Below are 27,517 nucleotides of genomic sequence, written 5' to 3'. Positions count from 1 at the left end.
TCCCAACGCCAGAGGAGGAGCAGCAGCCAAGACATGCTGCTCCACGACCGAGCTCCAGCCGCCTGCCTTGTGAGACGGAAGCTGGCCTGCGCTGCACACACCACTCAGTTGTGCTAGGTAAGGAAAGAGGTCAATCTCATTCCCTTGCTAGCAAAGGCATGAGCAAAAGGAAGGAAAAAGTGGCCGTGCAAAAATAACTTCACTCCTTTTTGATCCCACTGATTAGACTTACTAAGCAAGTGATGTTCATACCAATTTTCTGATTAGGGTAAATTATATAGGACAGTTTCTGAGCAGCACATACATAATTTATCTGATACTTTTGAGGAAGCGTCTACATTAATAGTTCAGAGGCAACTGAACTCTCATGTCTGTAAGAATTTGTTTGAAAACACATTTACAATAAGAAACTAAAGGCACTAATAGGCAAGTCTTCCATCTCATTATGAATAGTTTTTTAATTAATTATGAATAATTTTGACTACCTTTGCTGACAGACAGATCCACACAACACCTAGGACAAGAGACGGTTGCAATATGGTAGCACAGTCCCAATACATTGTTTCAGGATACTCCTCAACCAGCCTCTCAATTATAGCAGCTACACTCACCGCAACCTTCCTGAAGGGGGAAAAAGAAAAGGCAGTTCATGTTCTTGATATTGGTAGAACTGCATTAATAAACCCGTTGCAAATTTTGTTTGGGATTTGGTATATCCACTTACACTAACAGATAAGTAAGGCACAGGCAGTTAAACACCAAGAGCTGATCAATAAGCTCCATTCCACAGAAAATTATCTAAACACCAAGAGCTGATCAATAAGCTGCATTCCACAGAAAATTATCAGCTACGGTGGCTGCAGAGTTACCAGATGTTACCCAGTTAAAGACACCACTATTTTCTACCCCTACAACTAGAAAAAAAAAATACTAATTGACAAGCATAGCCAAATAAAAATTATTTCCTTTCCCACCATAAAGCTTCAAGAGATTCAGTGTCTTGATCATACGATGCTACTTCAGTGCATCTGTATCCCCTACAGAGAATGGCAGAACTGGCAAATGGCTGATTTCTGGTACTAATAACACACACTTGTCTTTTCACTGCCTACAACTCCCTGAAAGGAGGTTGTGGAGAAGTGGGTGTTGGTCTCTTCTCCCTAATGACAGATGATCGGACGAGGGGGAATGGACTCAAGCTGCGCCAGGGGAGGTTTAGATTGGATGTAAGGAAGAAGTTCTTCACCGAAAGGGTTATCACACACTGGATCAGGCTGCCCAGGGAGGTGGTGGAGTCACCATCCCTGGATGTGTTTAAGAGACGGGTGGATGAGGTGCTGAAAGATATGGTTTAGTGGCGGACAGATACGGTTGGACTGGATGATCTCTAAGGGCTTTTCCAACCTAGTGATTCTATGATTCAGCTTCATTATCAGACAGCTGAAGAAGTAATTTTGCCCTGAGCTTTGTTTTTTTCTCTCTCTTTTAAATCAAGTGAAGAAAGTTGCCACAATCACCACAGAAGCCATGTGGAAGCTAACTCAGGTTAGTTCAAAACATGCCTCCAAATCTTGCCAGCAAGTGCAGCAAAACCCAAGTGTTTGAAAGATGATTTAAAAAGGGCTTTCACACAACTACAGCACAGACTCAGTAACACACCTCAGATGTTCAATGCATCTTCGAGGTTATGCAGAGGTATCTGTACCAATTTTATAGAGAACTGAAGAATATTATCTTTGAATTCTTCAGAAAATAAACTGCAGCAGAACATATATACATTTAGCAATTTTTTGCTGATCGTTCATTTAAAGCAATACATCTTAGACGTAGTTATGATAATGGCTAGAAAACAAGCAAAAGACTTATAACAGAGGCATCAAATCTCCAGGAAAACGTTTTTATTCCTTATCAGTGGACACTGCATATGAAAAGAGGATCTATTGTGAGCTTTTCAACAAAAGAAACAGCAAAAAGCCAGCAGTCCTCCTAAACAGCAGTGACACTGGTGCATCCTGTTCCAGGGGAGAAGACAGCTATGAAATCCATCTCCTTGCCTTCTTGCAACACATGGAAGTTAGTTTTCAGCATAAGGCTAATGATAATATGTCAAGAAATGCTACTCTGAAGTGGCTATCTGAGGGCCAACTTTACCCCTGCTCCTCATCAGTCTTCATCCTCATTTTTCATTTTCTTCTTCTTTTTCTTCTTTTTCTCTGTATTCTGCAAACCAACAAATGTTGCTGTGAATAAAGCATAATGGAGAAGCAAAGCAACACATGTAGCTAGGCAACAGAGCTCACACTCAAAGTATTACAGCAGCTGCCATGCTCAGCAAAGCACAGACCAAGAGATCACAGAATCTTAGAACAGTTTGGGTTGGAAGGGACCTAAAGACCATCCAGTTCCAACCCCCCTGCCATGGCCAGGGACACCTTCTACTAGACCAGGTTGCTCAAAGCCACATCCAGCCTGGCCTTGAACACTTTCAGGGATGGGGCATCCACAGCTTCTCTGGGCAATCTGTGCCAATGCCTCACCACCCTCTCCGGGAAGAGCTTCTTCCTGATATCTAATCTAAACCTCCCCACTTTCAATTTAAACCCATTACCTCTTGTCCTGTCACTACAGGCCCTTGGAAAAAGTCCCCCCCAGCTTCCTTGTAGGCCCTTCAGGTACTGGAAGGCTGCAATGAGGTCTCTGTGGAGCCTTCTCTTCTCCAGGCTGAAAACCCCCACTCTCCTAGCCCATCCCCTGCCTCTATTACTAAACGCGCTCGACGTTTACACCATGGTGGGGCCAGTGGGCAAGGGAAGCAGTGCTGTCTGCCACACTGCTGTCAGGCAGCACAACTGTGCTAAACTCTGCTGTTGCTAGAAGACATCAAATGATCACAGAATCATAAAATCACAGAATGGTTAGGGTTGGAAGGGACCTTAAAGATCATCTAGTTCCAACCCCCCTGCCATGGGCAGGGACACCTTGCACTAGGACCAGGTTGCTCAAAGCCACATCCAGCCTGGCCTTGAAGACATCCAGGGATGGGGCATCCACAACAAAAAATGATGCTTTATCGATTCAGCAGGTACAGCCTCTGCTTCCTGCAAGTCCTAAACACTAGACAGGTGCCTGTGGGTCAGCACCAAGGGACACCCTCCACACTAGAAAAGATGTAGAAAGAGAGAAGACTAAAGCTGGGGATGGGCAGAGGAGAGGAAGGGAAACACTCCTGGTACATGGAGGCATTACAGTCAAATTCCCCAGACCTTGTTTTGTAACGCAAGCCTCCTTGGATTTAACCCCAGGACTGGGTTTCATGAGATGAAGTTGCTAAACTGTCCTTGCACACCATGGGTTATGCAGATAAGAATATTCCCCCGCACCACCACACTCCATGTGTTTTGAAGAGAACCATTCCCATAAAGGATCAGGTAGCTGTGCAATGCTGCCTCACCTCAACCGTGGGGCTGGTGGGGGGCTCCTCATTCAGTACCTCCTCTTCTTCAGTTTGCTTTTCCTTATTCTTTTTCTTTTTCTTCTTTTTGACAGGTTCATCATCTTCTACAGTTGTCTCCTCTGTAGCACAGAAGGAAGAAAAATGAGAGGCAGGTTGTCAGTCAGGAATGTAAAAGGCAAAAGGAAAAATACCCAACTCCGAGATGCGAGAGGATGAAATGACAGTAGGAATGCAAGATACTGCACACCACACTGTCCCTTCTTTACATTTCCCCACACCTATTTTCTTTCCACTTTGCTGTTACCTGCATAACCACTCCCCCCTGTATTCGGTATACACAACTGCCTAAGACACAAGTGACAATGCTCAGACAGCACTGCTCACATCCCCTGGTGCAAACATCACTCCTATACGCTGCTCCTAAAGCTTAATACAAGCTTGCATGTTTTCATGTGTCTGCCAAACTGCTTTCAAGTACTCTCACTGAAAACAGACTGTCCACAGTTCGGCAAATATTTTCACCAGTGTCCCAAAAGCAGGGGAAGGACGCTCAAACCCACATCAGAAATCTGTTCAGCCAGCAGTAGCTTATTCACAATCCATTTCCCTGTCTCGATGTCGGAAATCTGCTAAGACAATGACCAGTTTTCCTAACTGTTTAGACTAGCAGACACACTAAGAGCTCTTAATGCTGAGCTAACAGAAAGCATTTAATGCAAAAGCAGAATCTCTTTCCTGTCCTGGAAGACAGGAATTGAATTATTTATAAAAGCTGAGAGGAATGTTAACCCAAGGAAGGATTTACTAATGCCCTCCTACATTTCTTTTTCAGAACTATTCGCCAACAGCTGGACTATCTAATCACAGCGGTAAACGCACTGTGATATACCACTCATTTTCTAGAATACACACCACAGCCTTCGGAATCTCTAGGTAAAGAAACTAACCAGAAATCCTCACCAAGCTGACAGCCTGTGCAGCAGTCAGGCTGGTACTGGAACGTACCCAACTTCAATTTATTTGCACAACTGAGTCAGTGCTGGATACCAAGTTCCTCAGTACGTAGTACTCGCGAGTAAGTTTATGACATAGCAACCACTGTCCTTCAGTAGCTACAAAACTGAGGCGCTGAAACCGGTGGTGTTTGTGGTGTGTGCACTTGCTACCGGACGCATGACTCAAGAAGTAATTTTCTCACTGTACTCCCCAAAAAATGAATCTATTTTGTTTTGAAGCACACTCACTCACCATTTACCAAAAGAACAGAAACAAAACCAGTGCAATTATAAAAAACCCAAAACACACAACCTCTTAACATCTTGACTGAACTTTGTCACAAGTTCAGGTCCTCAAGGCAGCAGAAGGATTACGCGAGTCAAACAAACTTAAATCTTTGCCTCTAACGTAAGCTCCAGAAAAAAAAAAATTGACTTCAGGGTAAAAAATTTCTAGACAAGTCTGCAGGAAAATACAGCCAGCTAACACATGCAGTTTTCTGACATTAAAAAATGCCAGAAGCAAAACAGCAAAGGATTCCAGATAAAGGAATTGGCAAATATAACCCTAAGTAGATTCTGCCATACACATCATTCACAGTGAACAGTGTGCAAGCAGAAGGCATGCAAAACACATGCAAAAATAAGTCTACACCTCCCTATGTATGACACAGGGAAATAAAAAGCAGCTGAAAAATACGCATAAGCTACATTAAAGTCAAAGTACAAAAGCAACGTACGCATCTTATTTGCTGTGCAACACACTTTCACTCAGTAAGCTATGCATTTTCAAGCAAAAAGTTGGGTGGTGACCTTGGAAAAATAGCTTCTTGTTATTACCCTACATGTCATCGAGTCTGACACACCAGGCAGTGGAACCTGTCACAATTTACAGCCGCAGATGATGCACTCTGTACTCACAGGCACTGTCACTTCTCACAGCTGGCAGAGATGCCTTTCTGAATAAGATTTCAGTTGCTGCTTTCTAGGAAAGCTCATTACAAGACTTGACGTGTTTGTACCTAGGCAGAACGAAGATAAAGGCTCCAGGGGTGCTGGTCTTTTCCCTCTGGGTGCAACACTTCTAAGCCAATCATGCCCAGTAGGGTTTCTTTGTAATACACAGCAGCTGACAAGAAAGCCAACAGCTTACTTTCAGGCAGGGAGGCACAGAAAGCAGCACCTGGAAGAGCTGTCTGATGGATGGCTCTGTGCAGTGTGGAGATCACCAGCAGCAGTTACGCTCACCCTTTCTCTACCAGTTTTCTCTAAGCATTTACACACCAGCCTGATGGACCCTCCCTCCTTCACATGATGCTCCGCATGTACAGCATCAAGCCACACTGCCTATTGATAAAGATGCCATGTCGTGATTCTGCTGCCATTTATGGTTTTGTGTCTTATTAATTTAAGATGATATTTCTCTTTCTGAGAGGCCTCTTTCCAAGTGACTAGCTGGTACTACATCCTGATGCTTAAATGCGAGCTGAATGCCTCACTGAGGGGCACTGGCTAGCCTGTTGGTGGCATGCATTCTCTCAGGCCACATTCAACTTCAAAGACTAGTCACAAAAATACCTGTCCTATTTCCCTTCACCCTACCATTAAAACAGGTTTTAACAGACAAGTCTAAGTGGATCATAACTTGTTTCAGGCAATTCTTTTTAGGGGTGAAAGCTGAAAGTGGTTTGAAGTCATTCCTCACCTCCCTTGCCAGTTACTATCCAAAGTACTGCCACACACGCACCCCAAATGGGATAAAATGCCACACATCTCTTGCAGTAAGATTTACATTTCAGACCAGCACGTTCAAAGTATTTTCCTCCTTTACAACAAATAGTAAAGCAATCGTTTGACAAATCACTTTTCATTGGCAGCTTCCTAGCTTATTCCTGTCCCTTACCTTCCTCTTGTAATAAAAACTGCATCTGGCTGAAGAATTCCCTTTCTTCCTGGACTGCTTTTCTACCACCCCCATTTATCATGCAGCTGCACAAACAGCATGGGGAAGGAGGGGGCAGAGACTTCTTTCACAACACTATGCCTGGATGTGCGATTTCTGACCAGGAAAAGCTTAGTAGAGCACTGCATCAAAAAGACGACCACCAAGAACCGCAGAAATTAAAGGCTTGTGCATATTCAAGTGGATGTGCAACAGATCTTAATGCTGGGACTTCCTCTGCACTCTTCTGTGTGTTGTGGAACGTAGTGAACTACTCAAACTTCTACGTCCATCACCCCCACTTCTAGCACCCTGTGCAGTCGCAAAAACCACACCGGAAAAGAGCGAGGTCATGGTCTGTCTAGCCCGTGCCAGGGAAATCCATGTACTTTGCTGGGTGGTCAAACACAAGCAGTAGCAAACACAGAGGCAGTGCTATTTTAAAGGGTACAAGAAAAGAGGCTGAAAGGATTTGCTCTACATAAGGTGATATGAGATAAAGAAGCTGTCTGAAAACACATCGTTCTTCCATAGTCTGAAGCAAGTGGCACAGTTAGTTCTAACACCCAAGCATCCAAACAAAATGACCCATTTGATATGAAGAACTGGGAAAAAGCAGGAGCTAAGAACCACACATCTGAAGGATATCTTTTCAGGAAGAAATGCAACACATCTGAACCCTGTACTTCAGGTTTTGGGAAGTTCGAAAAAAAAAAAAAGAAAAACCCAACAAACAAGCAAACAGCAGAGATTTCAGTAGTCCACAAGTATTCAGAACACCGGCTGCTGCTCAAACAATTCCTGTCTATCTGCTAAGCTCTACCCAACCCCTAAACCAAGAATATCAATGCTCAATATAGCAAATGAAGCAAACATCAACAGGTTTGTGTATAAAAGCAGGAACGACTGAATAATATGTCTACAAACAGGAGTATCTTCCTCACACTGTAAGGGACCAGGCTGGAAATTAATGTAGTATTTCACCGTGAGGAGCTTGTGCCTGTGGGATGTCAACAATTGCTTTGATAATGTAAGGGAAGCCCAAGGGAACAATTCTGAGCCTATAGTAAGGGAAGTTAGTTCAAAAGATTATCAAAAGCCATAGTTGTGTGAACACCCACATTCTGCAAAAAGCAAATGGGCAAAGTTCAGGCCCCCAAAGTACTCAGGTGTCCTTGTCCCATTATAAGCACAAGGAAACAAGCTGCAGCACAGATCTCAGCTTTATAGCACAAAGGATTCTCCCTCCAGTGTAACTTTAACTCTCAGCTAAGTTCAGGTTCCTCTACAAGTTGCTCCATCCACATATACAGACATGATGAACTACCCAGCACCTGTGAAGATCACACCTCAGCATCAGCTGAGCATAAAGAGGTACAGAACCAGCGGAACTACAGTCGGATATTCTAGAACACAGCAGCCCAGAGAAGGGCAGAAATGGAAGGCTGACAGCCCTCACCTGCTGCAGGTGTGGGTAGTTGACCCACTTTGGGAGTAGCTCACACCCAGATCTAGCTCAGGGTCTCCCAGAAGTAACAAAGTCATCTTTCTTATCCTCTCCCAAAAGTTGCACAGTGGGTACTCCACTACTGCAGCAAGTATTAGGCCATTTAGCAGTGCTGAAGTGCACCATTGGAGAGAAGATAGAGAATGTTTCCTAAAGTGAAACACAATATAAAACCAGATTATTTGGAAGTCTCAGCCCAAAATCTTTCTTCACACAGTAACTTATCAGAGAAGGAAAGAACTGTGGCCATAGTTCAGTTTTAGTTCTCCAGAAAATAACAACTGTTCATGTATTGTGTAAATTCAGACTGAAATTTCCAGGTGTCATTTCGCCTCAAATTCTGATATTCAATGTTTATATGTTGAAACATGCCAGAAAACATTTCTATACAGAATAAACCAGTATTCTTTAAAGACAACTGGGCAAGTTGTATAGACAAGAGCTTTTTTGTCTTCAAGATACTGAGGTCTAGTACAGATGAACCTGCTGAGCAAGAAAGTCTGCAAGAAGAATGAGTAGTTATGTTCTTAAATGTTCTAATATGCCTACCACTCTTTTAAAGCAGATATTTAAAGTAAATTGACTGCAGACTGGTGTCGGTCTGTAAGAGATTACCTTTTTTTTAAAACACTGTCATACCCAAGGAGAATAACCAGGTATTGTGGCTGGCTGTAAGTGTTAAGGCCCACTGCACGATGCACACAGCAACACGCCAGCGGCACAGACACAGGAACTAACCTTTCATCTCTGCTTTGAACTTCTTTGCTTTCACAGCAACGTCTGCGTCTTGTTCCTCCACCTCCTGAATTTTGCGTTTCTTTGAAACAGCAGGAAGTGTAGAGTCACCAGATGGGTCAAATACTTTCACTTCGCTATAATGAAGAAAACAAGTCAGTTTAAGTAACAAAAAGAAGAGATAGCCCCCAGGTAAGATCCTGCAGTTGAACATGAACTTTCCAACACAACCTCTCGAGAGTATTCACAAATCCATCTTGCTCAGCTAACAAAGCATCTACACAGGGAGTGAGGCCCCTTCTTCAACACATGAATGGTTCATCAGTAATCCTGGCTACAGGAGATACCCCATGAAGTACAACTGTCTGATCTGAACAGAAGATCCCAGTAAACTAAGAGTTTGGTTCTGGTTTGTAGCTGTTCAAGGGTCTATCTCTGCTGCCGAAAGCCTCATCGGCACAGCTGTATGGCCATGGGCATGTAGCTCCCCAGAGTTTGATGCGTCCATATGAACATACCCTAAGGTATATACAGGATCAGAAACAGCTTTACTTTTGCTTCTCCTGCACTGTGTCTCCACCATTATGTTCAGAGGGCACAAGTCACAAGGCAGGCTAATGCTGCCTTGTGATGATTTTTTTTTTTTTTTTAAATCAGCAAATAAGTATGCCAAAGCTAGGTACACACACTCATCTTTTTTTGGAAAGCGTACTGAAATGCTTCACTTGAAGCTCATCCCTAAGAACAACATGAACTTCTGAAACATTACTTTGATGCAACTAATTCATACAGGAGCCACAGTTCGATACAAGACTAGGACATTCTTACCAATCTCTCTAAAAATATTAGTTTAGCCCTTCAATCTCCCTAAAGCAGCAGTACTGCCATTTTTGTACTGCAGGGAGAATTCGACAGCGGCTGAATTCGTTTCCCTTTTAAGCAGCCAGACTAAGCCAAACAGCCAGGAACTATCTTCAGTCTCTCCCCCAAGCCTAGACACGTTTGCAAAGCATGTCTAACAGTAGAAACATGTCCTGGCAAGAATTCATGACTCCTCATTTCTAGATGTCAAAAAACAGCATGTATGTTGTCTCCTCACCACCCTCCTCCTAAGCTACTGCCTCGTTACATGCCCTGATGCTTCCTTTACTGACACTGTCTTTCCAAAAGCCACTCCAGAAACCAGCCAGCCCCACACTTTGCCATGCCTAACATATGGCAACACAAGTTACAGCTAGGCTTGAGAAAGATGTTTGGGGATGGCAAATGGGTGCAACAGCGCTATTTTTTTTCCTCACAGAAGTAGCACCCAGCCCTGGTTTTGCTGAGCACTTACCCACTCTACGCCAAAGGTTCAGCAAAATAAGCAGGCCAAGCTAAGCAAGAAGCCTGCAACCAAAGCAAAGCACCCAGATGTCGCAGCTCAAACTAATAATAACCTGTTCAAATCCTTAAATGTTCAGCTGTCCCAGTTGCAATTTACAGCATCACTTCAGGCACCAGAAACTGCTCTAACAGTGTCCAGAGTACAGACCTTATCTATTGCTCAAGACACGCTACTTACCAGATGCAAATAAGGAGATGAAGCTTTGCTCAAAGCAACTGGTTTGGGGTCTTTAAGAATTAAGACAAAAATTCTGAGTTTCTCTAATATTTTCAGACTTGCATTAAAGAAAGCTGCTACACATTAACTCCCCAAATTATTCAGCTTTTCAGGCTGATGCTGACAGCATCTAAATGTACTTGTTATCTGATGATGTCAGGAATTTACTATTAGAAAGTCAGGACTGTTTCTCCAGTTCACTGGCTTTACCACAACGGTAAAATGTGGGAAAATGGAAATTCCCATTAAGCCATGGGACTTGTCATCAGTACTTAATAGCACAGAAAATGTTTTCTGGATCTTAAGTCAACTCAGCCCACAGCCAAAAAGCTTCTCAGCAACAGAAACACGGAGAGTTATTTATACTCAGCCAAGCTGAAAGGAAAAACCATTCACCTCTTGTTTTGATACTTGTCTGTCCTGGCCAACGCTTTTCCAGTGCCACTTATTCTTCTTATCTACAAGAAAAATTTAGAAATGAAAAACAAGTTACTCATAATGAAAACAATTCACAACACAAGTGCTACTGGTCTTGAAAGGAATTAAAAATTCAAAGATAGACATATGTTATTGGTCAGGCTCTTTACTTATATGAGTCTTATGCCTGGGAGTAGAATAGTGACAGGGAGGTAACTGGGGTGAGAAAGGCATGTGCCTTTCTAATACTGCTCTTCAAGAGCCCAAGTCAATTAAAGGGTACCTAGTACCGGATCAAACATACCACAACCACATGACATAAAACATCATACCTATAAATTCTCAAGACCAGCTCAAATTTGTGCACACTTTCTTTTTTTCCTAGGATAACTACATGTCAGGGCAGGTATCGCCCTATGCCTTGCATAAAGCCAACCTTAAAGCCACAATACAGGCCCCAGTCTGGATTTCTATTAAATTTGTACTTGTCAGGTGATCAGTTTGTGTTTTGGTATTAACATGTCTCCTTGCCTTTGTTTCAATGGAAACTATCACCTCCTGTTAAAGGCTCAAGAAGGAGGAGGCAGGTTTTTCTAGATTTTCTAGATTTTCCTCTTTTTTATTCTAGTGATGCCAGTACTACAGCATTAGTATCAGATCGTCTAGCTTCGAAGGCTGAGCCTTGACACCATTTCAGGATCGCACACCGTAGGCATGCCTCTTAGAAGAGGAAAGCGAACCCTACTTTCTCCCTTCGGACTCGCTCCAACAGGTCCACATCCTTATGTTGGGGTCCCCAGAGCTGAACACAGTACTCCAGGTGGGGTCTTGTAAGAGTTTTTTTTTGTTTCACTTTTTGGGTTGCAAAGCACACGTTGCCAGGTCATGTTAAGCTTCTCAATAATCATCACATCCAAGCCCTTGTCCTCAGGGACGCTCTCAATCCATTCCCCACCCAGCCTGTACTTGTGCTTGGGATTGCCCCATTCCATGTGCAGGACCTTGCACTTGGCCTTGTTGAACTCCATGAGGTTGGCAGTGGCCCACCCCTCCAGCCTGTCAAGGGCGCTCTGGATGACATCCCTTCCCTCCAGCGTGTCGACCGCACCACACAGCTTGGTGCCGTCAGCAAACTTGCTGAGGGTGCACTCAATCCCACGGTCCTTGTTGCTGACAAAGATGTTAAACAGCACCAGTCCAAATACTGACCCCTGAGGAACGCCGCTCATTACCGGTCTCCACTCAGATCTCACAACTCTGAGTGTGGCCATCCAGCCCATTCCTTATCCACTGAGCAGTCCACCTGTCAAATCCATGTCTCTCCAGTTTACAGCAAGGATGTTGTGTGGGACAGTGTCAAAAGCTTTGCACAAGTCCAGGTAAATGACATCGCTTGCTCTTCCCTTATCCACCAATGCTGTAACCCCATCATAGAAGACCACTGAATTTGTCAGCGACAATTTGCCCTTAGTGAAGCCATGTTGGCTGTCACCAATCACCTCCTTAGTTTCCATATGCCTTAACAGAGTTTCCAGGAGAATCTGCTCCAAGATCTTGCCAGGCACAGAGGTGAGTGACTAGCCTACAGTTTCCTGGGTCTTCCTTTTTTCCCTTTTTAAAAATGGGGGTTATGTTTCCCCTTTTCCAGTCAGTGGGAAGTTCACCGGATTGCCATGACTTCACTAATACCATAGGTAGTGGTTTAGCAGCTTCATCCACCAGTTCCCTCAGGACTCACTGAGGCATCTCATCAGGTCCCATGGACTTGTGCACTTTCAGGACCCTCAGATGGTCTCAAACTTGGTCGTCTCCTACAGTGGGCGGTTCTTCATTCTACCCATCCCTGCCTTTGCCTTCTGTGACCATCTTTGCAATTAATAGAAAGATGTAGTCCGTCTACTAGGCATGGTCTTATTGATCTTGTTCAGAATCAAGATTTCTCAGTATAATGCAAGTGAAGGCATGTAAACAAGAAAAAAACCTGACATGCAGATGGATGCAGTCAGCTTACAAACCTTACTGCTCCAGCCAAGGTTGGGAGAAACTACAGAGTAAGTGACACTAGATCACACACTGAGTGAAGGGAAAGACTCAGAAAGCAGTGCATCAGGAAATCATACCCTAAACAAGAATATCAGCTTCATGCAGCTTTCTGCTAGACTTACCCCTCTCTCTTCCAAAAGCCTCATTCTCGTCTCTACTTTTAGTCTGTTCTCTGCTCCCATTTCAGCACTGGTGTCCTCTCCAAGGGCATCATAACGAATAGTCAAAGCAGTCTTAGCTGCCAGCATTCGAGAAATCTGGAAAAGCCAAAGAGCATAAAATGCTAACACTTAATATAAGGCAATGATTCACTCCGATCTGGAAACCATATCCACAAACAAAAGAACAAAGTAACCATTTACTAGCAGTGTTTAGTCCAAAAAACAATTAATACATTATTAGTTCAACATTCAAATACTGTTAATGTAACACCTTACTGTCTTGATAAACAGAGGGAAACATCTGAGACAGCAAGTTAATTATGCATACCCCACTCTACCCCAACCTTTAGTTCAGGTTAGTCTGAGTAGTAATTCTCAGCCAGAGAGCTTTCTCCACAATTCAAACACATGCTAATTCACCTGCATTATAAAAGCATAAGCTCTTTCAAAGCTAGCCACAGAAGTTACTGCCTTTAGCACAACCACAAGAGTCCAATTTCCAAGCAAGACTAAAGCCTGTAAGAGCTTAGTTTGCTATCAACTAGAAGAAAATAGTAACATATCCCTTGAGAAAGTCAGCATTACATCATAACCAGCAGGACTGCATGCTATTACTCAGATGTGTCAATGGACAATCCCATTTGCTTTTTCAAACAGGAATGAATGGCATCTAAGGATCTGTGGAACAGCGGCATTTTTCACGTATCCATGAAGCAATACTGTAAAGCAAGCCATGCAGAGAGTCTCACTGTGAAGCTCAAGCCACCTCCTAGACTGATACTCATGCTCTGGAAAAAGAAAGACTGGTGAACAACTCTGCAACTCACCTTTCCTTTGTTTTTGGTATTGGTTTGTCCCACTAGGGAAGCATGATAAATAAGGCCAAATTTAGGTGTGTCCCGTTTAGTCTTCAGTGCTCTGAAGAGTGCCTTCTCAGCACCCAGTAACTGAACTGTTGAAGCTGGGTGTTTTGCCAGATTCAAGAGGGAACCTAGAAGGAGGTGACACAGCGATAGTAATTTGTTAGAGGAGCAGCTAGAGAAGCAGGAGGCTAGATTCCTACACTGTTCAAACATAGGAAGCTCAGAACCATCTACTTCTATGGGAACCGCTTCACATTAATTTCCTGAAGGACAAGTAAGCCATTTCAGTCTTTCATGCTTCAACTAACTGTCTTGGTTTGATTTCAGCAACAGGAAAGCTGACTGACTCAATAAAACATATTCCACTGGAGTAATGCTTACTCCTGACAAAGTCTGTCAGCACGAACGTGTCATCACATAACTGCAACATAGATAACTGAAATGAAGCTGCTGCCTTGAGGCACTCAGACTAGAAAAGCCTAATGCCAGTTTGTCAGCATTTTTCCTCAGAAGAGAACAGACCATGAGCAGGAAGCTCAGTAAGTGTCTCAGAAGAGGTAGTGACTTAGGTTGCCCTCATATTCCAGAAAGAGTTCAGGCCAACTGAGATCATCATCATCACAGACTACTACCAAGCTCACGCTAGGATTCTCAGATTCCTCAAGAGCTACCTTCCCCTCCACTTTATCAGATGTTCATCAGGGCTTTGCATTATGCTTTTAGCTGACCAGCTCCTCAGAGAAAACCTCTGACTAGGTCATCTAAGCTTTATTCACACTGACCAGTGTAACCCACCTGCATGAGCAATGAGCCTCGCTCCAACCAGTTCACCCACCATGACGGTGAGATTAGGAGCAATGGCCATCATTCTGTTCTTCAGGTAGTCATACAGCTGTGTGCGATAGTCCGAGATCTCAATCACCTGGCACAGAGAGAGTGTGGTTACAGGAATGAGCATTAACTGACCAAAAAATATTAAGAGCTAAATATACTGAAATGGGGAATTGCTGAGAAATCCAACGAAGGAGACTAACAAAACTCAAAATGCAGACAGGGTTAGAGTTACAGAAAGCTTTATATAGGACATATTCCCAAAGCAGAGTTCCATCCACAAGATATATTGGATCTGTATTGCTTCTGCTCTTAAGCAACTTATTTTCTCAAAGTTCCTGATAAAGGACCAGACAACAGACCAAAGACAGTGAAGCAGAACAAAAACACTTAGCAAGGACATTTTCTCTAGGACAAAACCCTGGAACATTGAGTTTTCACATAAATCTTTGCCGCCATTCTCTTGAAATGGGATAAATGCTCTTTACTTGTTCCATGCAAATACACACACAATTAGAATGCACATAAAAAAGCAGCCCAGTCTAGACCAAAACCAGGAACTCCTAATCCTGCCACTCCTTGGTAAAGTCAAAAAGGGATCCAACCAGCACCATGAAAGTCAAAGGGAGCTCACATACAATCCAGATGAAAGCAGGATAGGGGTCCAAATTCTTTTGGGGCCTCAGTGCTCCACATTTTACCCAGGATTTATCACCTACCTTCAGGTTAAAGTGACAGGTTAAGAAGAGTCTCTACAGTACCATTATCTCAAAGACTTAAAAGCACAAGGATGCCAAAATTCCCGCTCCAAAATTAAGACTGACACTTCCAGAAAACTTTGTGCAGACATTAACAGTCTGAGATGGCTCAGATGAGGTAGTGACTGTGCACCCTCATGTCTGTACCTCAGGAAAGCAACAACATAGGAATCATCACTGCCATCACAAGTGTGTTAACAACACCCTGGGAAAACCTCTCCATGGGAGAAGAGACTCTGATACGGGTAAAGTGGAGTTCCTATTGCTGTTTATCCATGTGTACATACCTGATCACAGAGATGGATTATGTTGTTTATATCTTCTTCTGATACTTCTGTCCCCATGGAAATCTCAGCAGCAGCCTTCACTTCCTCTTCAATCTCCTCTGGTAGGATGTCAGAAACATCAGAGGAGGCAAAATTGCTTCTGTCTCCTGTGGGGGACAGATGAAAGCATGTTTGTGCTGGGGGCGAGATGAACTAGTAAAAAAAGCACAGAAACAGATGAAGATAAAAGGCCAAAACAACAACAGTGAGTCAAGTCTGCCATCATCCTATTCCAAATTCCCAAAATACATGTCAATGTTCTGACTTTATGTTTAGACTAGCTGAGAATGCTTGGAAATATTAAACTAGAAACTAGAAAAAACACCCCTTACTCCGTAACACTGCACACTTCATCTTTGCAGTAGCTGCCTGCTGCAAAACCTACAGTCGCAAGATTACAAAGGAAGAATTCCAGGAAGCGAGCAGTCTATGACCACTAACCAAACCTAAATAATTCTTCCTACAACTGGGGAAAAAGCTCCCTTAAAAATCACAAGTCTCTCACTGGACTGCAAACTTCATTATTTAAAAAAAAAAATCATCAATATAAAGGACATACCTAAGAATGTGCAAGCATCCAAAGTATTACAGCAGTCATTCCTCCTGCTCGTATGAATAATTGTAACAGTTGTTGCCTCCAAGAACACCCGCGAACAGGCAGCAATTCTCCTTACATCAGTTTTTGGCAGCTAATTTCCACACTGGTCTGCTGTCTAATTGTGATTCTAAGAAGACGTGCTGGCAGCCCATGAAGAACCGACTGGTGATACGGCATTAGCTTTCTCTTAAGCTAAGCTGTAAATCGCATCACCACACAGATGCATGCACACACTACTGTTCTACTTGGCCTCTTCACACTGCTGCTGAAGGCAGGATTCTGTACAGGCCACGACTAGCTGGGTGACTGAGTCGCTGGTCTACAAATCAGTGCCATTAGTGTACTGCATACTAACATGCAACGCTCTCCAGGCTCATGCCTCCTTATTACTCACCAACTTTCCGCACACATTTACAATACGTTAGGTTATCTGTGATGATTTTGCCCAGTTCAGGGAAGTGCCAACCGTACCATTCCCTACAGCGCATGATGTAGTTATTCAGTTCTTTGTCCAAGTCATCAAGAAGTGCTAAGAGAAAGAAGAATGGACTTTTTTCTAAAAAGGTAATCTAGAAAATGGAAAACTCCCAAATAAACCAACTGAAATAGTATAAAGGGAGATAAAATGAGGTATTTTATCCCATAAGGACTGGGATGAAACATAATCTTCAGTACAAGTCTACTTTTCAGAGAAGTGCATAATCTCAGGCATAATATTATCAAAATACTACAATTCCCTTGAATATGTCCTGAAAGTTTCATCACTGGGACTGTCTTGGACAGATTCCTTTAACAGCTGCAAAGCACATTCCCCTGGAAGGGGAGCAGCAGCCAGTTATTCTTCCTCTTAGTCAGCCAATGTGCTACACACAAGATAGACGTAAAACTTAACCATCTAGAACTTTAAGGAAATACGTTTTAATGGTAAGTGATCCTGTATTCAATTACTTGATTTACAAGACTGTATTAAGCCCTTTAGTTGCCTTTATATTAAAAGCCTACCCAACACAAACCCAACAGGCTCACCATTCACCAGATATGACTAATAACCGGATTTACAGCATTGGAGTATATCACCCACAGCATATATTGCTACAGAGCCCTGAGGCCAAAATATTTCCTGCTAACGCAATACCAACATTCCCATCTGTTGTCTCAGTGGTAGTGACGAAGGAACTGAATTAAATCATTAATTTCAGCTTAACTACGTTTCATCATTGACAACAGTCTGGGAATTAATATTCCCAACAGGATTCCTCACCACTGCTTCACAGCAAGCATGCCGATTATGCTGTGAACGTCTTCAAGGAAAAATAAGGAATGGGCTTTCCTAGCTGCGTTTACAATTTCAGTCTGGTTTCCATTAAAAAAGTAAGGAGATGTAATGGAGCATTACACACCTCAGCGGGTTTTACATGCCTAACATGACAGCCTATTTCTACACTGCCCTCTATGCTAAACGCCACCAAAATGAAGGGTCAAAAAATTCCTGTCCTGTGGGGCCTATTCTCCCAACACTACTCAGAAGGGAAGCATGTTGGGAAGTGAAGTCCCTAGAGGACTGAACTATCACTGCCTGTATTTCAGCTGATCCATATGCTATGAAAAAGTGGGTGCCAGTTCACTGTATCACCCTAAAAATGTTCCTGCTTGCAGAAAACCCTATTAAGCAAACACACCTTTTGCCTAGGTGAACACAGATACCCAATTTATTGCAACATGCTAGGAGGAAATCACCTGCAATAATTTTCCATAGCCGACATTAAGAAGTCAGCTGTCCTAAACTGAACCATTAATAATTTAAGCTCTAAATATACTTACAAATTGCCTGGATAATCATGGTATCTACTTTGTCTGGGCTGAATTTCAACTTGTATCGGGAAAGGCTGAGGAAACAGAAATACAGTTTCATCAACATCCTGACATCCTGCTGCAGGTTATGTCCCACCTGTTCCACTTTTACATGAATATATCTGTCCATACATTCATTCGTACCAGCTCAGTTCTATGCCACTGCTCTCAGCTGTGGCCAGAAGCCACACTGACACAAGTTTCACAACAGTTTGACAGGCACATAGCCCATGACCAAGGTGAAAGGGAAAGTTAAGGCTATCGGTACCACGTGCGGCAGACTGCACGAGTGCTGTGGCAGGAAATTGGCTGTTGGTTTCTTTCTGCATGGTTCCCCACAAAAAGTATTTGTCAACAGCACTTCCAGTTCCGCAGCGGCTGGAGGCAATCCACAAAACTGTACCTACCCAGCAGCAAATATCAGCAATGCTAATGTGAAGCAACAGAAGAAACTTCCTGGAACAGATTCCCACTGTCAGAGAAAGCCCATTACCATCTGGCTTTAATGTATTTTTTAAATTTCTCAGTATGCTCCAGTAAAAGACACTCGATATCAATGAGGACTTGCATCTTCAACATCCTTTTTCAACACTAATGCCCATTTTCTAAGCAATGATGCATCTACTTTTAAGGAATTAGCTACAGCAAAGCAGTTCATTATCTTGCCAAAGGCTCATGGACAAAACAAGATCATGTCAAAGTATGGATTAAAAGTTACTCGTGCATGAATGCTTGACCCCATGCTGATCCAACAACTTTGTATTTAACTACCGCTCCACTAAACCTAAAAGGAGGTGACAGCAAGGTGGGAAGACAACTCTACTTTAACACTTACATTACGTATTATATGGCTATTTATTCTGTCATAAACCAGCAAATGGCGGTCTTCACCTTGTCTCTCAGTGGCAACAGTTTTACATGACCCATCTGTCTGCTACACAGACATTTCAATCCAAATCCTAAAGTACATAACAAGCAAAGGCAAGCTTTCAGGTGAAGACGTAGCCTTTCCCTAAAGGGTGGGTACGACCTGGAAAGCCCTTCCTTTGCAAAATCAGCTTTCAGATACAAGTACGTCTCGACTTGGCGTGTATGAGACCATGCCACATACTCAGACACACAAGCAACAGAGCACAGTCAAGGACACAGGAGCAGGGCAGACACGGGATGAAATAGAGCTGTTCTAGGAACTCACCTGTGCGCCAGACCCAGACACATAGCTGCCATCTCTCGAGCAGGGAGGCCTGTAATAAGCCCTTCAATCTGTGAGCGAATTCCCCTCATCAGCTCTGTAACCATTGGGCTGTGTATACAACTCAAATTCAGCTTGTCCTGCAGGATGGAAATCAATGGCCTGAAGTCAGGCATGACAACAACATTCCTCTAAAGCCCTTCTCCCAGTAGCCTTATCTCATTATACCTGGTTTTCCCACTGCAATCCTGTGACCACACAACACTTTGTCATCATTGATGCTCAAGGTAGTGACACCCCAGCTCCCCACACAGTAACAATTCCAGTTTGAAGAGGAGATTTATAATTGACACTATCTGCTATGTAGACACTGGAACCAAACATTCAAGATTTTGTAGCTTGCTAGAAACAGTTTGGCCACAGAGAAAATTCAGAGGTAGATAGCTGGGGGCTTTGGATCTTTTTCAGAGAACAAAACCAAACAATTAGATCAATCTTCGGTATTACTCACTTTGGCACTAAATCCTCCTCATTTTGCAGCCTACACCAGTCTCCTAAGACAGCATGAGGAGGTGGTCGGAATAAAAATCACTGGAACAGGGAGCAATGAGACGCAAGATGGGAACCTGGTATCTGACATCTAGGAGACACTGGAGTCCACCTCTACTGCACTTCCTTCCCCTGGTAGGCAAGGGCAGAAGGATGTGTACAACTGCTTGTAGACTGAGGAAGGTAGAACAACACACACTCCCAACAAGACACTGTCAGCACCCCACTACAGCTGCACCTGTTACTGAGGAATAAGTGTCTGCCTGGCTGGGGTTTTTGTTTGGTTCCTCCCCTCCCTCTTTTTCTGGACAGGATCATTAGGGAAATGAATTTTTTTATCTGCTGGGTTTCTAACCAATATTGAAGAGAGAAATCAAGCAAACCAGAACACCTCAGTGCACTTCTACCATACCATTCACTTGTGTACTCAAGACAACATCTTCCCATTATACATGCAGTACACATTTGATCATAATGCACTCTTCCACAGGGCAAACACAGCACTGGCAGCTTAATCAGTGCTGCTAATTGCAAAATCTCTGGAACCTGATGGTACGATTTCAGTAGCAGGAGACAAGAGGAAGAATGGCAAAATCAGTTATCACCTTTATGACACCTCCAAGTTTGGCATCTGCTACAGCCAACTGTTCATGGGCATCTTTTGCCACTATCTTCTTGAGAATTTTCTTCAAGTTCTTGCTGAGCTTGCCTTCTACAAGAGCTGTGGATGCTGTATAAAACAAAAAGACCGAAGATGCATTTTATTTCCCCTCCTAAAACCTGTAAAAATAGTACTCCTACCCTGGCATTTTTATTTTAACTGCCCACAGTAGGTCTAGTCTGAAGTACAATACTGCTTTGCCATGCAGAGGCTACAATCAAAATAGAAGAAAATTATATACTTGCCTCTTTGGAGGCCTAAATCAAAAACCCTTCTCCCCGTTGCCTCTCCTTTCTCCATGTGGTTCCAGTTCTATTTCTGTCAATTTTGTTTAAGGATGTCTATAAACAGTATGCCATATGCTTTAGACACATGTTTTAACATTTCTGAATGCAAGGTTATATGAGAATATTTTGTGTATCATTTCATTAACCAACTATTTTCCAGGTCCCTTAGTCAGCACCCATGATATCCTAAATCGAGCAATGGCTTAGTTGTATCCTCTGATGATGATAACTTATTATCTAAAGCCGAACAAAAAATGATGGCACACACGCTGACTGGGCAGTCAGACACGGACCCTTTCAATATAGCATGTCGACCAAAGAGTTTTAAAAGCACGTTCTTCATTCTCAAGTATTAATAGATCTGTAAAAGCTTTACGATCCCACTCAATATATTTTAAGCAGACATTTATCTCTGTGCTCCACTGAACTTCTGTGACTGATGCAACATTTTTATCCCAGTAAATAGAGCAGAAGCCAGTGATTTTTGATTTCCAGAACCTTAATGAAATGTGAGGGTAAAATCCAAGTACTGTCCTGAGTTTCCTCTCAACCTGGCTACAGCAGAGACAAGTTCCAACCTTTAAGCCAGCCAATAGCTCCTAGACCACTTAAAACAGCCACAGAGTCTTCTCTTCAAAATAACTGTGACACAGGTAGTCTTAATAATCTCTCCTATTTCACAGATAAGTAAACCTGAAAAGGGCAGGGTTTTTATTGTGGGCTGGGGTTTTTTTTGTTGTTGTTGTTCTGTGAGGTTTTGTTTCGTTTGTGTTTTTTTTTAGCAGCCTAACTATACAAGATCTGAATCCAAACATATGCCAAAGCAACATAATCCAAAAAATGTGCCAGGAAAAGGAATATACAGTAGCTTCAATCTCAGGTGTTTCACTTGCATCTCATGTACAATGGTAGTGTCTCACTTCTGGTTTCTTTAGTTTCCTTTGTAAGCCATCCCTTACCACATCAGAATACGAAGATCCATTCTTTAGTCGTACAAGTGACCTGGAACATCCACCTACTGATGTCATACAGCACATTCAGCAGTAAGCCACACCATTTATGAACGATTAGCTAGAGCTTTTATCATTTCCGTTCAAACTAGTCCACAGCATCAACCAGTTAAGTGTTGAATTAGCAAAACTTAGTGAATATAAGGGTTTCCTTTTTTTTTTTAAACTCCTGAATTTCTTTTAAGTGAAATACAGGGTTTTTTTAAGGTTGAAAAAAAAAAAAAACCCACAAGCGTAACATGCCCATAAAACAAGGGCAGTTGTAGTAATGTAGGTACTCTGATATCTGTCTGTTGTCTCAGTGGTAGTGACGAAGTGTTGACTCAAATCAGTTATGCTCAGCTTCAACAAGAATCCATCATTGACAACAGGCTACAGACACCAGTCAACACCTTCCACACAGCGCTCATTAGTGAGCTGCTCAGGAAATAAGCACAGTAGGAAAGAACTAGACGTCATTACATCTCTACTGCACTATAGACTGGATGGATGACCTCATTAAACAAAAACTGTTTGTCATTTAAAAACAAAGCAAAGAAACAGAGCAGGGACAGAAGTATGTAAAGAGTGAACTAGTACGTAACAGGCGTTGGGGATTTTGGGGTTTTTTTGTAAGGCTGGTGTTAACTCACTTACCAGCAAGTGCTTCTGTCGTGTCCTGAAATTTTTCGAAGTGTTTCAGCTTTACTCTACAGAAGAAAAATACAAGTGTGTAAATGAACGTACATAAACCAGATGCTGTAATCATTTTACTTTTTTTCTGCTTCTGCTATTACAGTTCCACTCTTCTCCCTAAGACTCCAAGAGAGCAGAGATTGATAGCCAGATCCTCAAAACGAATGAAGAACATTAAACCTGCCAATTAAGTTTTAGCCTGATGTGACTTCTCAAAAGGAATTTTGATTTAATATTTCTAGGACCAACATAAACAGAAAACCTAAGTCCCCGTTTTGTTCCACAGCTCATATTTAAAGACAGACACCATCCATTTAAATTTCAGTCCTGCACCCTGATTAACTAGGTGTCACTGCTGATTGATGATAGCATCTTCCCACTCGTGTTCAAAAGGGAACCTTCTGCCTCTGTGGAATGCATAGCCTGCACATCTCAGATTTAACATGCTTTTCAACTAAATGCATCTTCAAAGACTTCAAAACTGAACTGATTCATTGCCCGTGAATCCTCAAGTCCTCCCCTGTAATTAGATGTTACAATACTAGCGCTGAGCTGAACTGAGAACAAACAACAGAAAATTGTTCTATGCCCTAATTGCTGACCCGAGCCAAAAACCAGTGTTTCACCACACTGTGTCAGATCCTCAGGCCCAGCTTCCCTCTCCCCCTCACACAGTCTGTGGTGCTGATATCTAAAGTTACAGTTAAGAAGCTATCTCAATCCAGTAAATTCCTTGTCAGGGACAGGCATTTGACTAATCCAGTTCTGATTAACCACTGCTCTTTGTGAGTCAAGTATCTGCAAAGGAAGCAAGGTCACAGATAAGGCTGAATGTTTGAGTTAAGCATTCGCAGAGCCCAACAGAAGCTCCAGGCTTATTCTGATGCCTTTTCAGAAGGGCAGGAGATAGGAATTACTTTGATCATAGTAGAGATCCATTAAGAGGCACATCCTGTCTAGCAAGTCATCAGTGTTTCCCAGACAAGATTAACCACGCTACAAAGAGGCAGATGTGGGATATTCTGACCTCTCTTCTAAATACTGTTAGAGAGCAGGATAGATCCAAATCACAAGGCATAGCTTGTTCAGAGGTATCCATCATAACCAAAACCGGTTAGAAACCTTCCAATAAAAACAGCCTAGACAGACTTGGAAGGAATCCACCGTCGTCCCATGCTGTAGGACACTTTGGTAGAAAGGCCAGCTTAGTCAGTGGACACCACAACCCCCATGCGGCTACGCAGTGGTGCTAACACATACCGACAGCATGGGCAATGACACTAACTCTCAGTTCAGTGATTCACATGCTCTTAGTTTCAGCTGAATTTTTTTTTTTTTTTTTTAAAGCACTTCCTGTGAGCACAAAAACCTGTCATTTCAGCTAGTCCCAGCATTACAAGCTTGGATGTTCTCATCCAAGCATCCAGATAGTCTTAAAGTGTTGTTCGATTTTTTGCTTCAGTGACACATGATAATGACTTCTGCAGCTTAATTACACTGCAAGGGAAAAAAGTGCAATCTTTCACTTTGATATTCCATTTTAAGTTTCTCTAAGTATCTGACTTCACGTTATTGTTGTTTAAAGCTTTTAGGTTTTACAATAGTGAAAAATAAAAATCAATACTTCTTTCTGAATCTCAGATGTGCAAAACTACAGACAGTCATGTCCTTCCAAAAGCCAGGCTTCTGTCCCCACATAGAGCTGCTTACATTTTGTTCGCTTTTTCAGGAGTTTCAAATTCTTTCCATAAACTGTCAACTTCTTGGAGCTTTTTCTCATTCAGAACCTATAGGGGAAAAAAAAAATCAACACAAATAAAACCCACATAACAATATTTAAAGCACTTCTGAACAACCTCTGACCCTGCATTCAGCAAAAATTACCTGAAGCAGATTCACAGTGTATCCAACCACTGGAAGTTAATACTGATTGAGTCAAACAACTCAATTTTGGTTACCTCCAGTTTCATTATTACCTCTCAGCATCTTTATCCTACTAATATACACAACATTAAAGTGTTTTTACTTTCAACTGCAATACTGAAGTTGCTCAATAATGGCTGGGTCCTTCTGAATGTGCACATTAAAGCAAAATCCTCTCCTTGTTTATCAAAATTGAGCTTGCTCCACCTCTACAGGACTCATTCGCAACCCCAGTGACCCAAAACCAAACCTGCCACTACTCTGGGAAAATACAAACATGTCTGGGACACCTAACAGGAAGGGGTGATCCCATGAGTTATGTGCATTAATCTGAGCTAGCCCAAGGAAGAGAGAGAGGAAGATCTCTTCAAAGACAACTTTTCACCACAGCCTGGTAATCAAACAGAGCCAAGAGTTACCTAAGAGGCAGCAATGGCTTAATCCCATCTCTGTACAAAGGGGATCCCCCTCGCTTTTTAAACAGCATTAAGATTAACAGTTATACCCCTAGAGCCTACACACATTTCACAAAACAGAGTGTACTGCAAATTCCTAGAAAAGCGCTCAGGGGAACAGCACAGTCAAGATCTTTAAAACATCATGTTTTTTACACCTCACAAAAATCTTGTGGGTTTGTTCCTACAACAGCAAATGCAACACAATCACTGTTTGGCTCAATGCAGCACAGAAATCATTCTTGGGATTATGACATTCTGCTCCCTTGCAGATTTTTAAATCCCAGTCAAAGGAGGTTGTCTTTTCAACTCAATTAGCAGATGAACAAATAAACATAGTAACTCCTTTCCCACAGGAGACTGAGGCACAGAAAAACCTCAGGGCAACTCTTCCTTTCCTCAGCCTGCTGATTCCTTCCCTCCAATTCATCTTTCTTACCCCAATGCCTACAGAATTTGCAGCCTCGATAACCAGATGTGAGTGCATAGAAAAAAATAAAAACACAGAAGCTGCTAAATCAAGGTTGTTACTATTCAGAAATTATATGCCTATGGATATTTTGTGTCCTGCAAGATAGTATGGCTCATTGGAAAAAGTCTTCCAAGATCTAGACCGTAGCTATGCCCCATTTGCCCTTACTATTTAAACTGTTTGCTCCTCTGAGGGCAGCAACACCTACAAGGGAATAACTGAGAGCTGCACAGTTTGCAGAGGACAACAGTTCTTGATCACCACAGCATAAAAGCAGAGGACAATGGCAATGGGCACCTGTGGGCAGGGCTGAAAAGGGAAGTGGTTGACCATGACTGTCTCCAAAAATTCAGAAGCACAAATTCTGTCCAATCCTCAAGTAACTAAAAAAAACCCCAACCAACCACCACCACCAAAATAACCCCAACACCCCCTCAAGCCCTCCAAAAACCAGTGAAAATCTTCAGAGATTGCTGTCAAAAAAAAGCAAGCTAAACTCTGTAGAGATTGTTTTGATATAAAATGAACACGTAAGTGTAACTATGACACAGATTTGCAGCTGAACAGCTAGGTGTCTAGGAAAGGAGAGCTATGCGGTTGAGAGCCTTGCCTTGCAGAAGTGCACTGTGGCTGGGGCTCGCTCTATCTGGGCTTGGCAGCTGCAAACAGAATCAGCATGGAAAAACAAAACTTGTCTCAAAACATATTTTAATAAAATGCTACTTCTGCTCATGCCCAGCAGACAGCTTTCACTGTCAAAGTTAAACCACGACAACCTCTCTCCCAGTCCAGCCCAGCCACCATTTGCAGTGCCCTGTCTGTCCCAGGGGGGAGGCGTTTGACAGCCTGCTTTTCCAACACTGCTCCTTGGTGCCTGGTGCCCTCTAGCCGCTTCGCACCCACACCGCAGCCAGACCCCACGGCCCCGCTGGCGACACCCGCGGCCGAGTGCTGCAGAGACACTTCTCCATTGCTCTTTATCCTCCCTCCCCCCCGCTTCCAGAAATTAGTATCTGGGTTATTTTCAGCCCCTCCTGGCTCCCGTGAAAGGTTAAAAGGCCTTGGATCACTGCGTAAGAGGTTTGAGCCTACTCAAGAGGTAACTTTTTTCTTTTTTTTGGTAACTTGGAAGGTGCAGGCTAACAGCCAGCATGAACACCCAGTGAGCAAAGCCTTCAGGGATACTGCTGTGTGTGTTAGCTTCAGTTCTGTGGGCTTCCTCACCCCCACACCTGGGGAGCTATCTCCTTTTAGAAGTATTTGTTTTCTCCACCAGGCTTATGTCTTGAAATCATCCTCCTCTGAATTGCACAGCAGCACCCCAATGAGAAGGAAAAGTTTCAGTGCAGACGAAGTAAACATAATGCTTTGCAGAACATCAGGGGTGTAGTTCTGCATTAGGATAGGGCAAAAGAGACCAGCACCTTGGTCTCTTTGCACCTGCACTTGTGTTCACACAAGCTAAACCCAGAAAAAGGACTAAGCGGGGGGATAGGGGGGGTAGAAATCATAGAATCACAGAATGGTTAGGGTTGGAAGGGACCTTAAAGACCATCTCGTTCCAACCCCCCTGCCATGAGCAGGGACACCTTCCACTAGACCAGGTTGCTCAAAGCCTCATCCAGCCTGGCCTTGGACACTTCCAGGGATGGGGCATCCACAACATGTCTGGGCAACCTGTTCCAGTGCCTCAGCACCTTCCCCAGGAAGAATTTTTTCCTGATATCCAATCTAAATCTACCCGCTGTTATGTTATGATCAAACCCTATGAACAAGCTGATGCAACTGTACAGGCATCAACACTCGAGCAGAACAGGATGGAGAGGAGCACGGCACTGTAGCAGCTCTAGTTTAGACTTTGTCAAACCACTGTGAAACTACAGCCTTTAGGACACCTCATTAGGAGGCTGGCAGAGCCCTGCAAAGCAGTCTGTGCTCCCAGCTCACGTTCCCAGCTGGGCAGGGGAAATCAGACCCCACAGATACCTGCAGGCGCGCTCACCCAGCGGGTCCCGCTTCTGGTGAGACGCCCTACACCCACCTAGGAACACGCTGCCTGTCTCCCACAAGCCCCTCCTGCAGCCGCAAGGTTTTCATCGGCCACAAAGGCACCGCTAAGAAACGGAAAGGGTCAACATGCCAAAACCGGGATGCCCCCACAGACTCCCAAACGCGCACGGCCACGGATGCACACCCTCCTACCAAATCC

The 27,517-nt window shown here is 43.1% G+C and overlaps 1 protein-coding gene across 1 annotated transcript; it reads right to left on the bottom strand.

Annotated features, from left to right (window-relative positions):
- Nucleotides 1–2,059: 2,059 nt before the first annotated feature.
- NOP58 (NOP58 ribonucleoprotein) lies at nt 2,060–24,245 on the bottom strand (the record flags this gene model as incomplete). The annotated part of the gene is made up of 14 exons (XM_010152628.1): nt 2,060–2,220; nt 3,452–3,573; nt 8,637–8,770; nt 10,633–10,694; nt 12,819–12,953; nt 13,685–13,848; nt 14,516–14,642; nt 15,597–15,742; nt 16,628–16,762; nt 18,055–18,119; nt 19,280–19,416; nt 20,431–20,555; nt 22,420–22,472; nt 24,169–24,245. Coding segments are annotated over 14 exons (1,539 nt in total), but the record flags the coding sequence as incomplete, so codon positions are not given.
- Nucleotides 24,246–27,517: the final 3,272 nt, after the last annotated feature.

Source organism: Eurypyga helias, unplaced genomic scaffold, assembly GCF_000690775.1.
Source record: "Eurypyga helias isolate BGI_N326 unplaced genomic scaffold, ASM69077v1 scaffold6385, whole genome shotgun sequence".
Lineage (NCBI taxonomy): Eukaryota > Metazoa > Chordata > Aves > Eurypygiformes > Eurypygidae > Eurypyga > Eurypyga helias.
The sequence above is the reverse complement of the archived record's forward strand: the minus strand, read 5'-3'. Positions and strand labels throughout refer to the sequence as shown.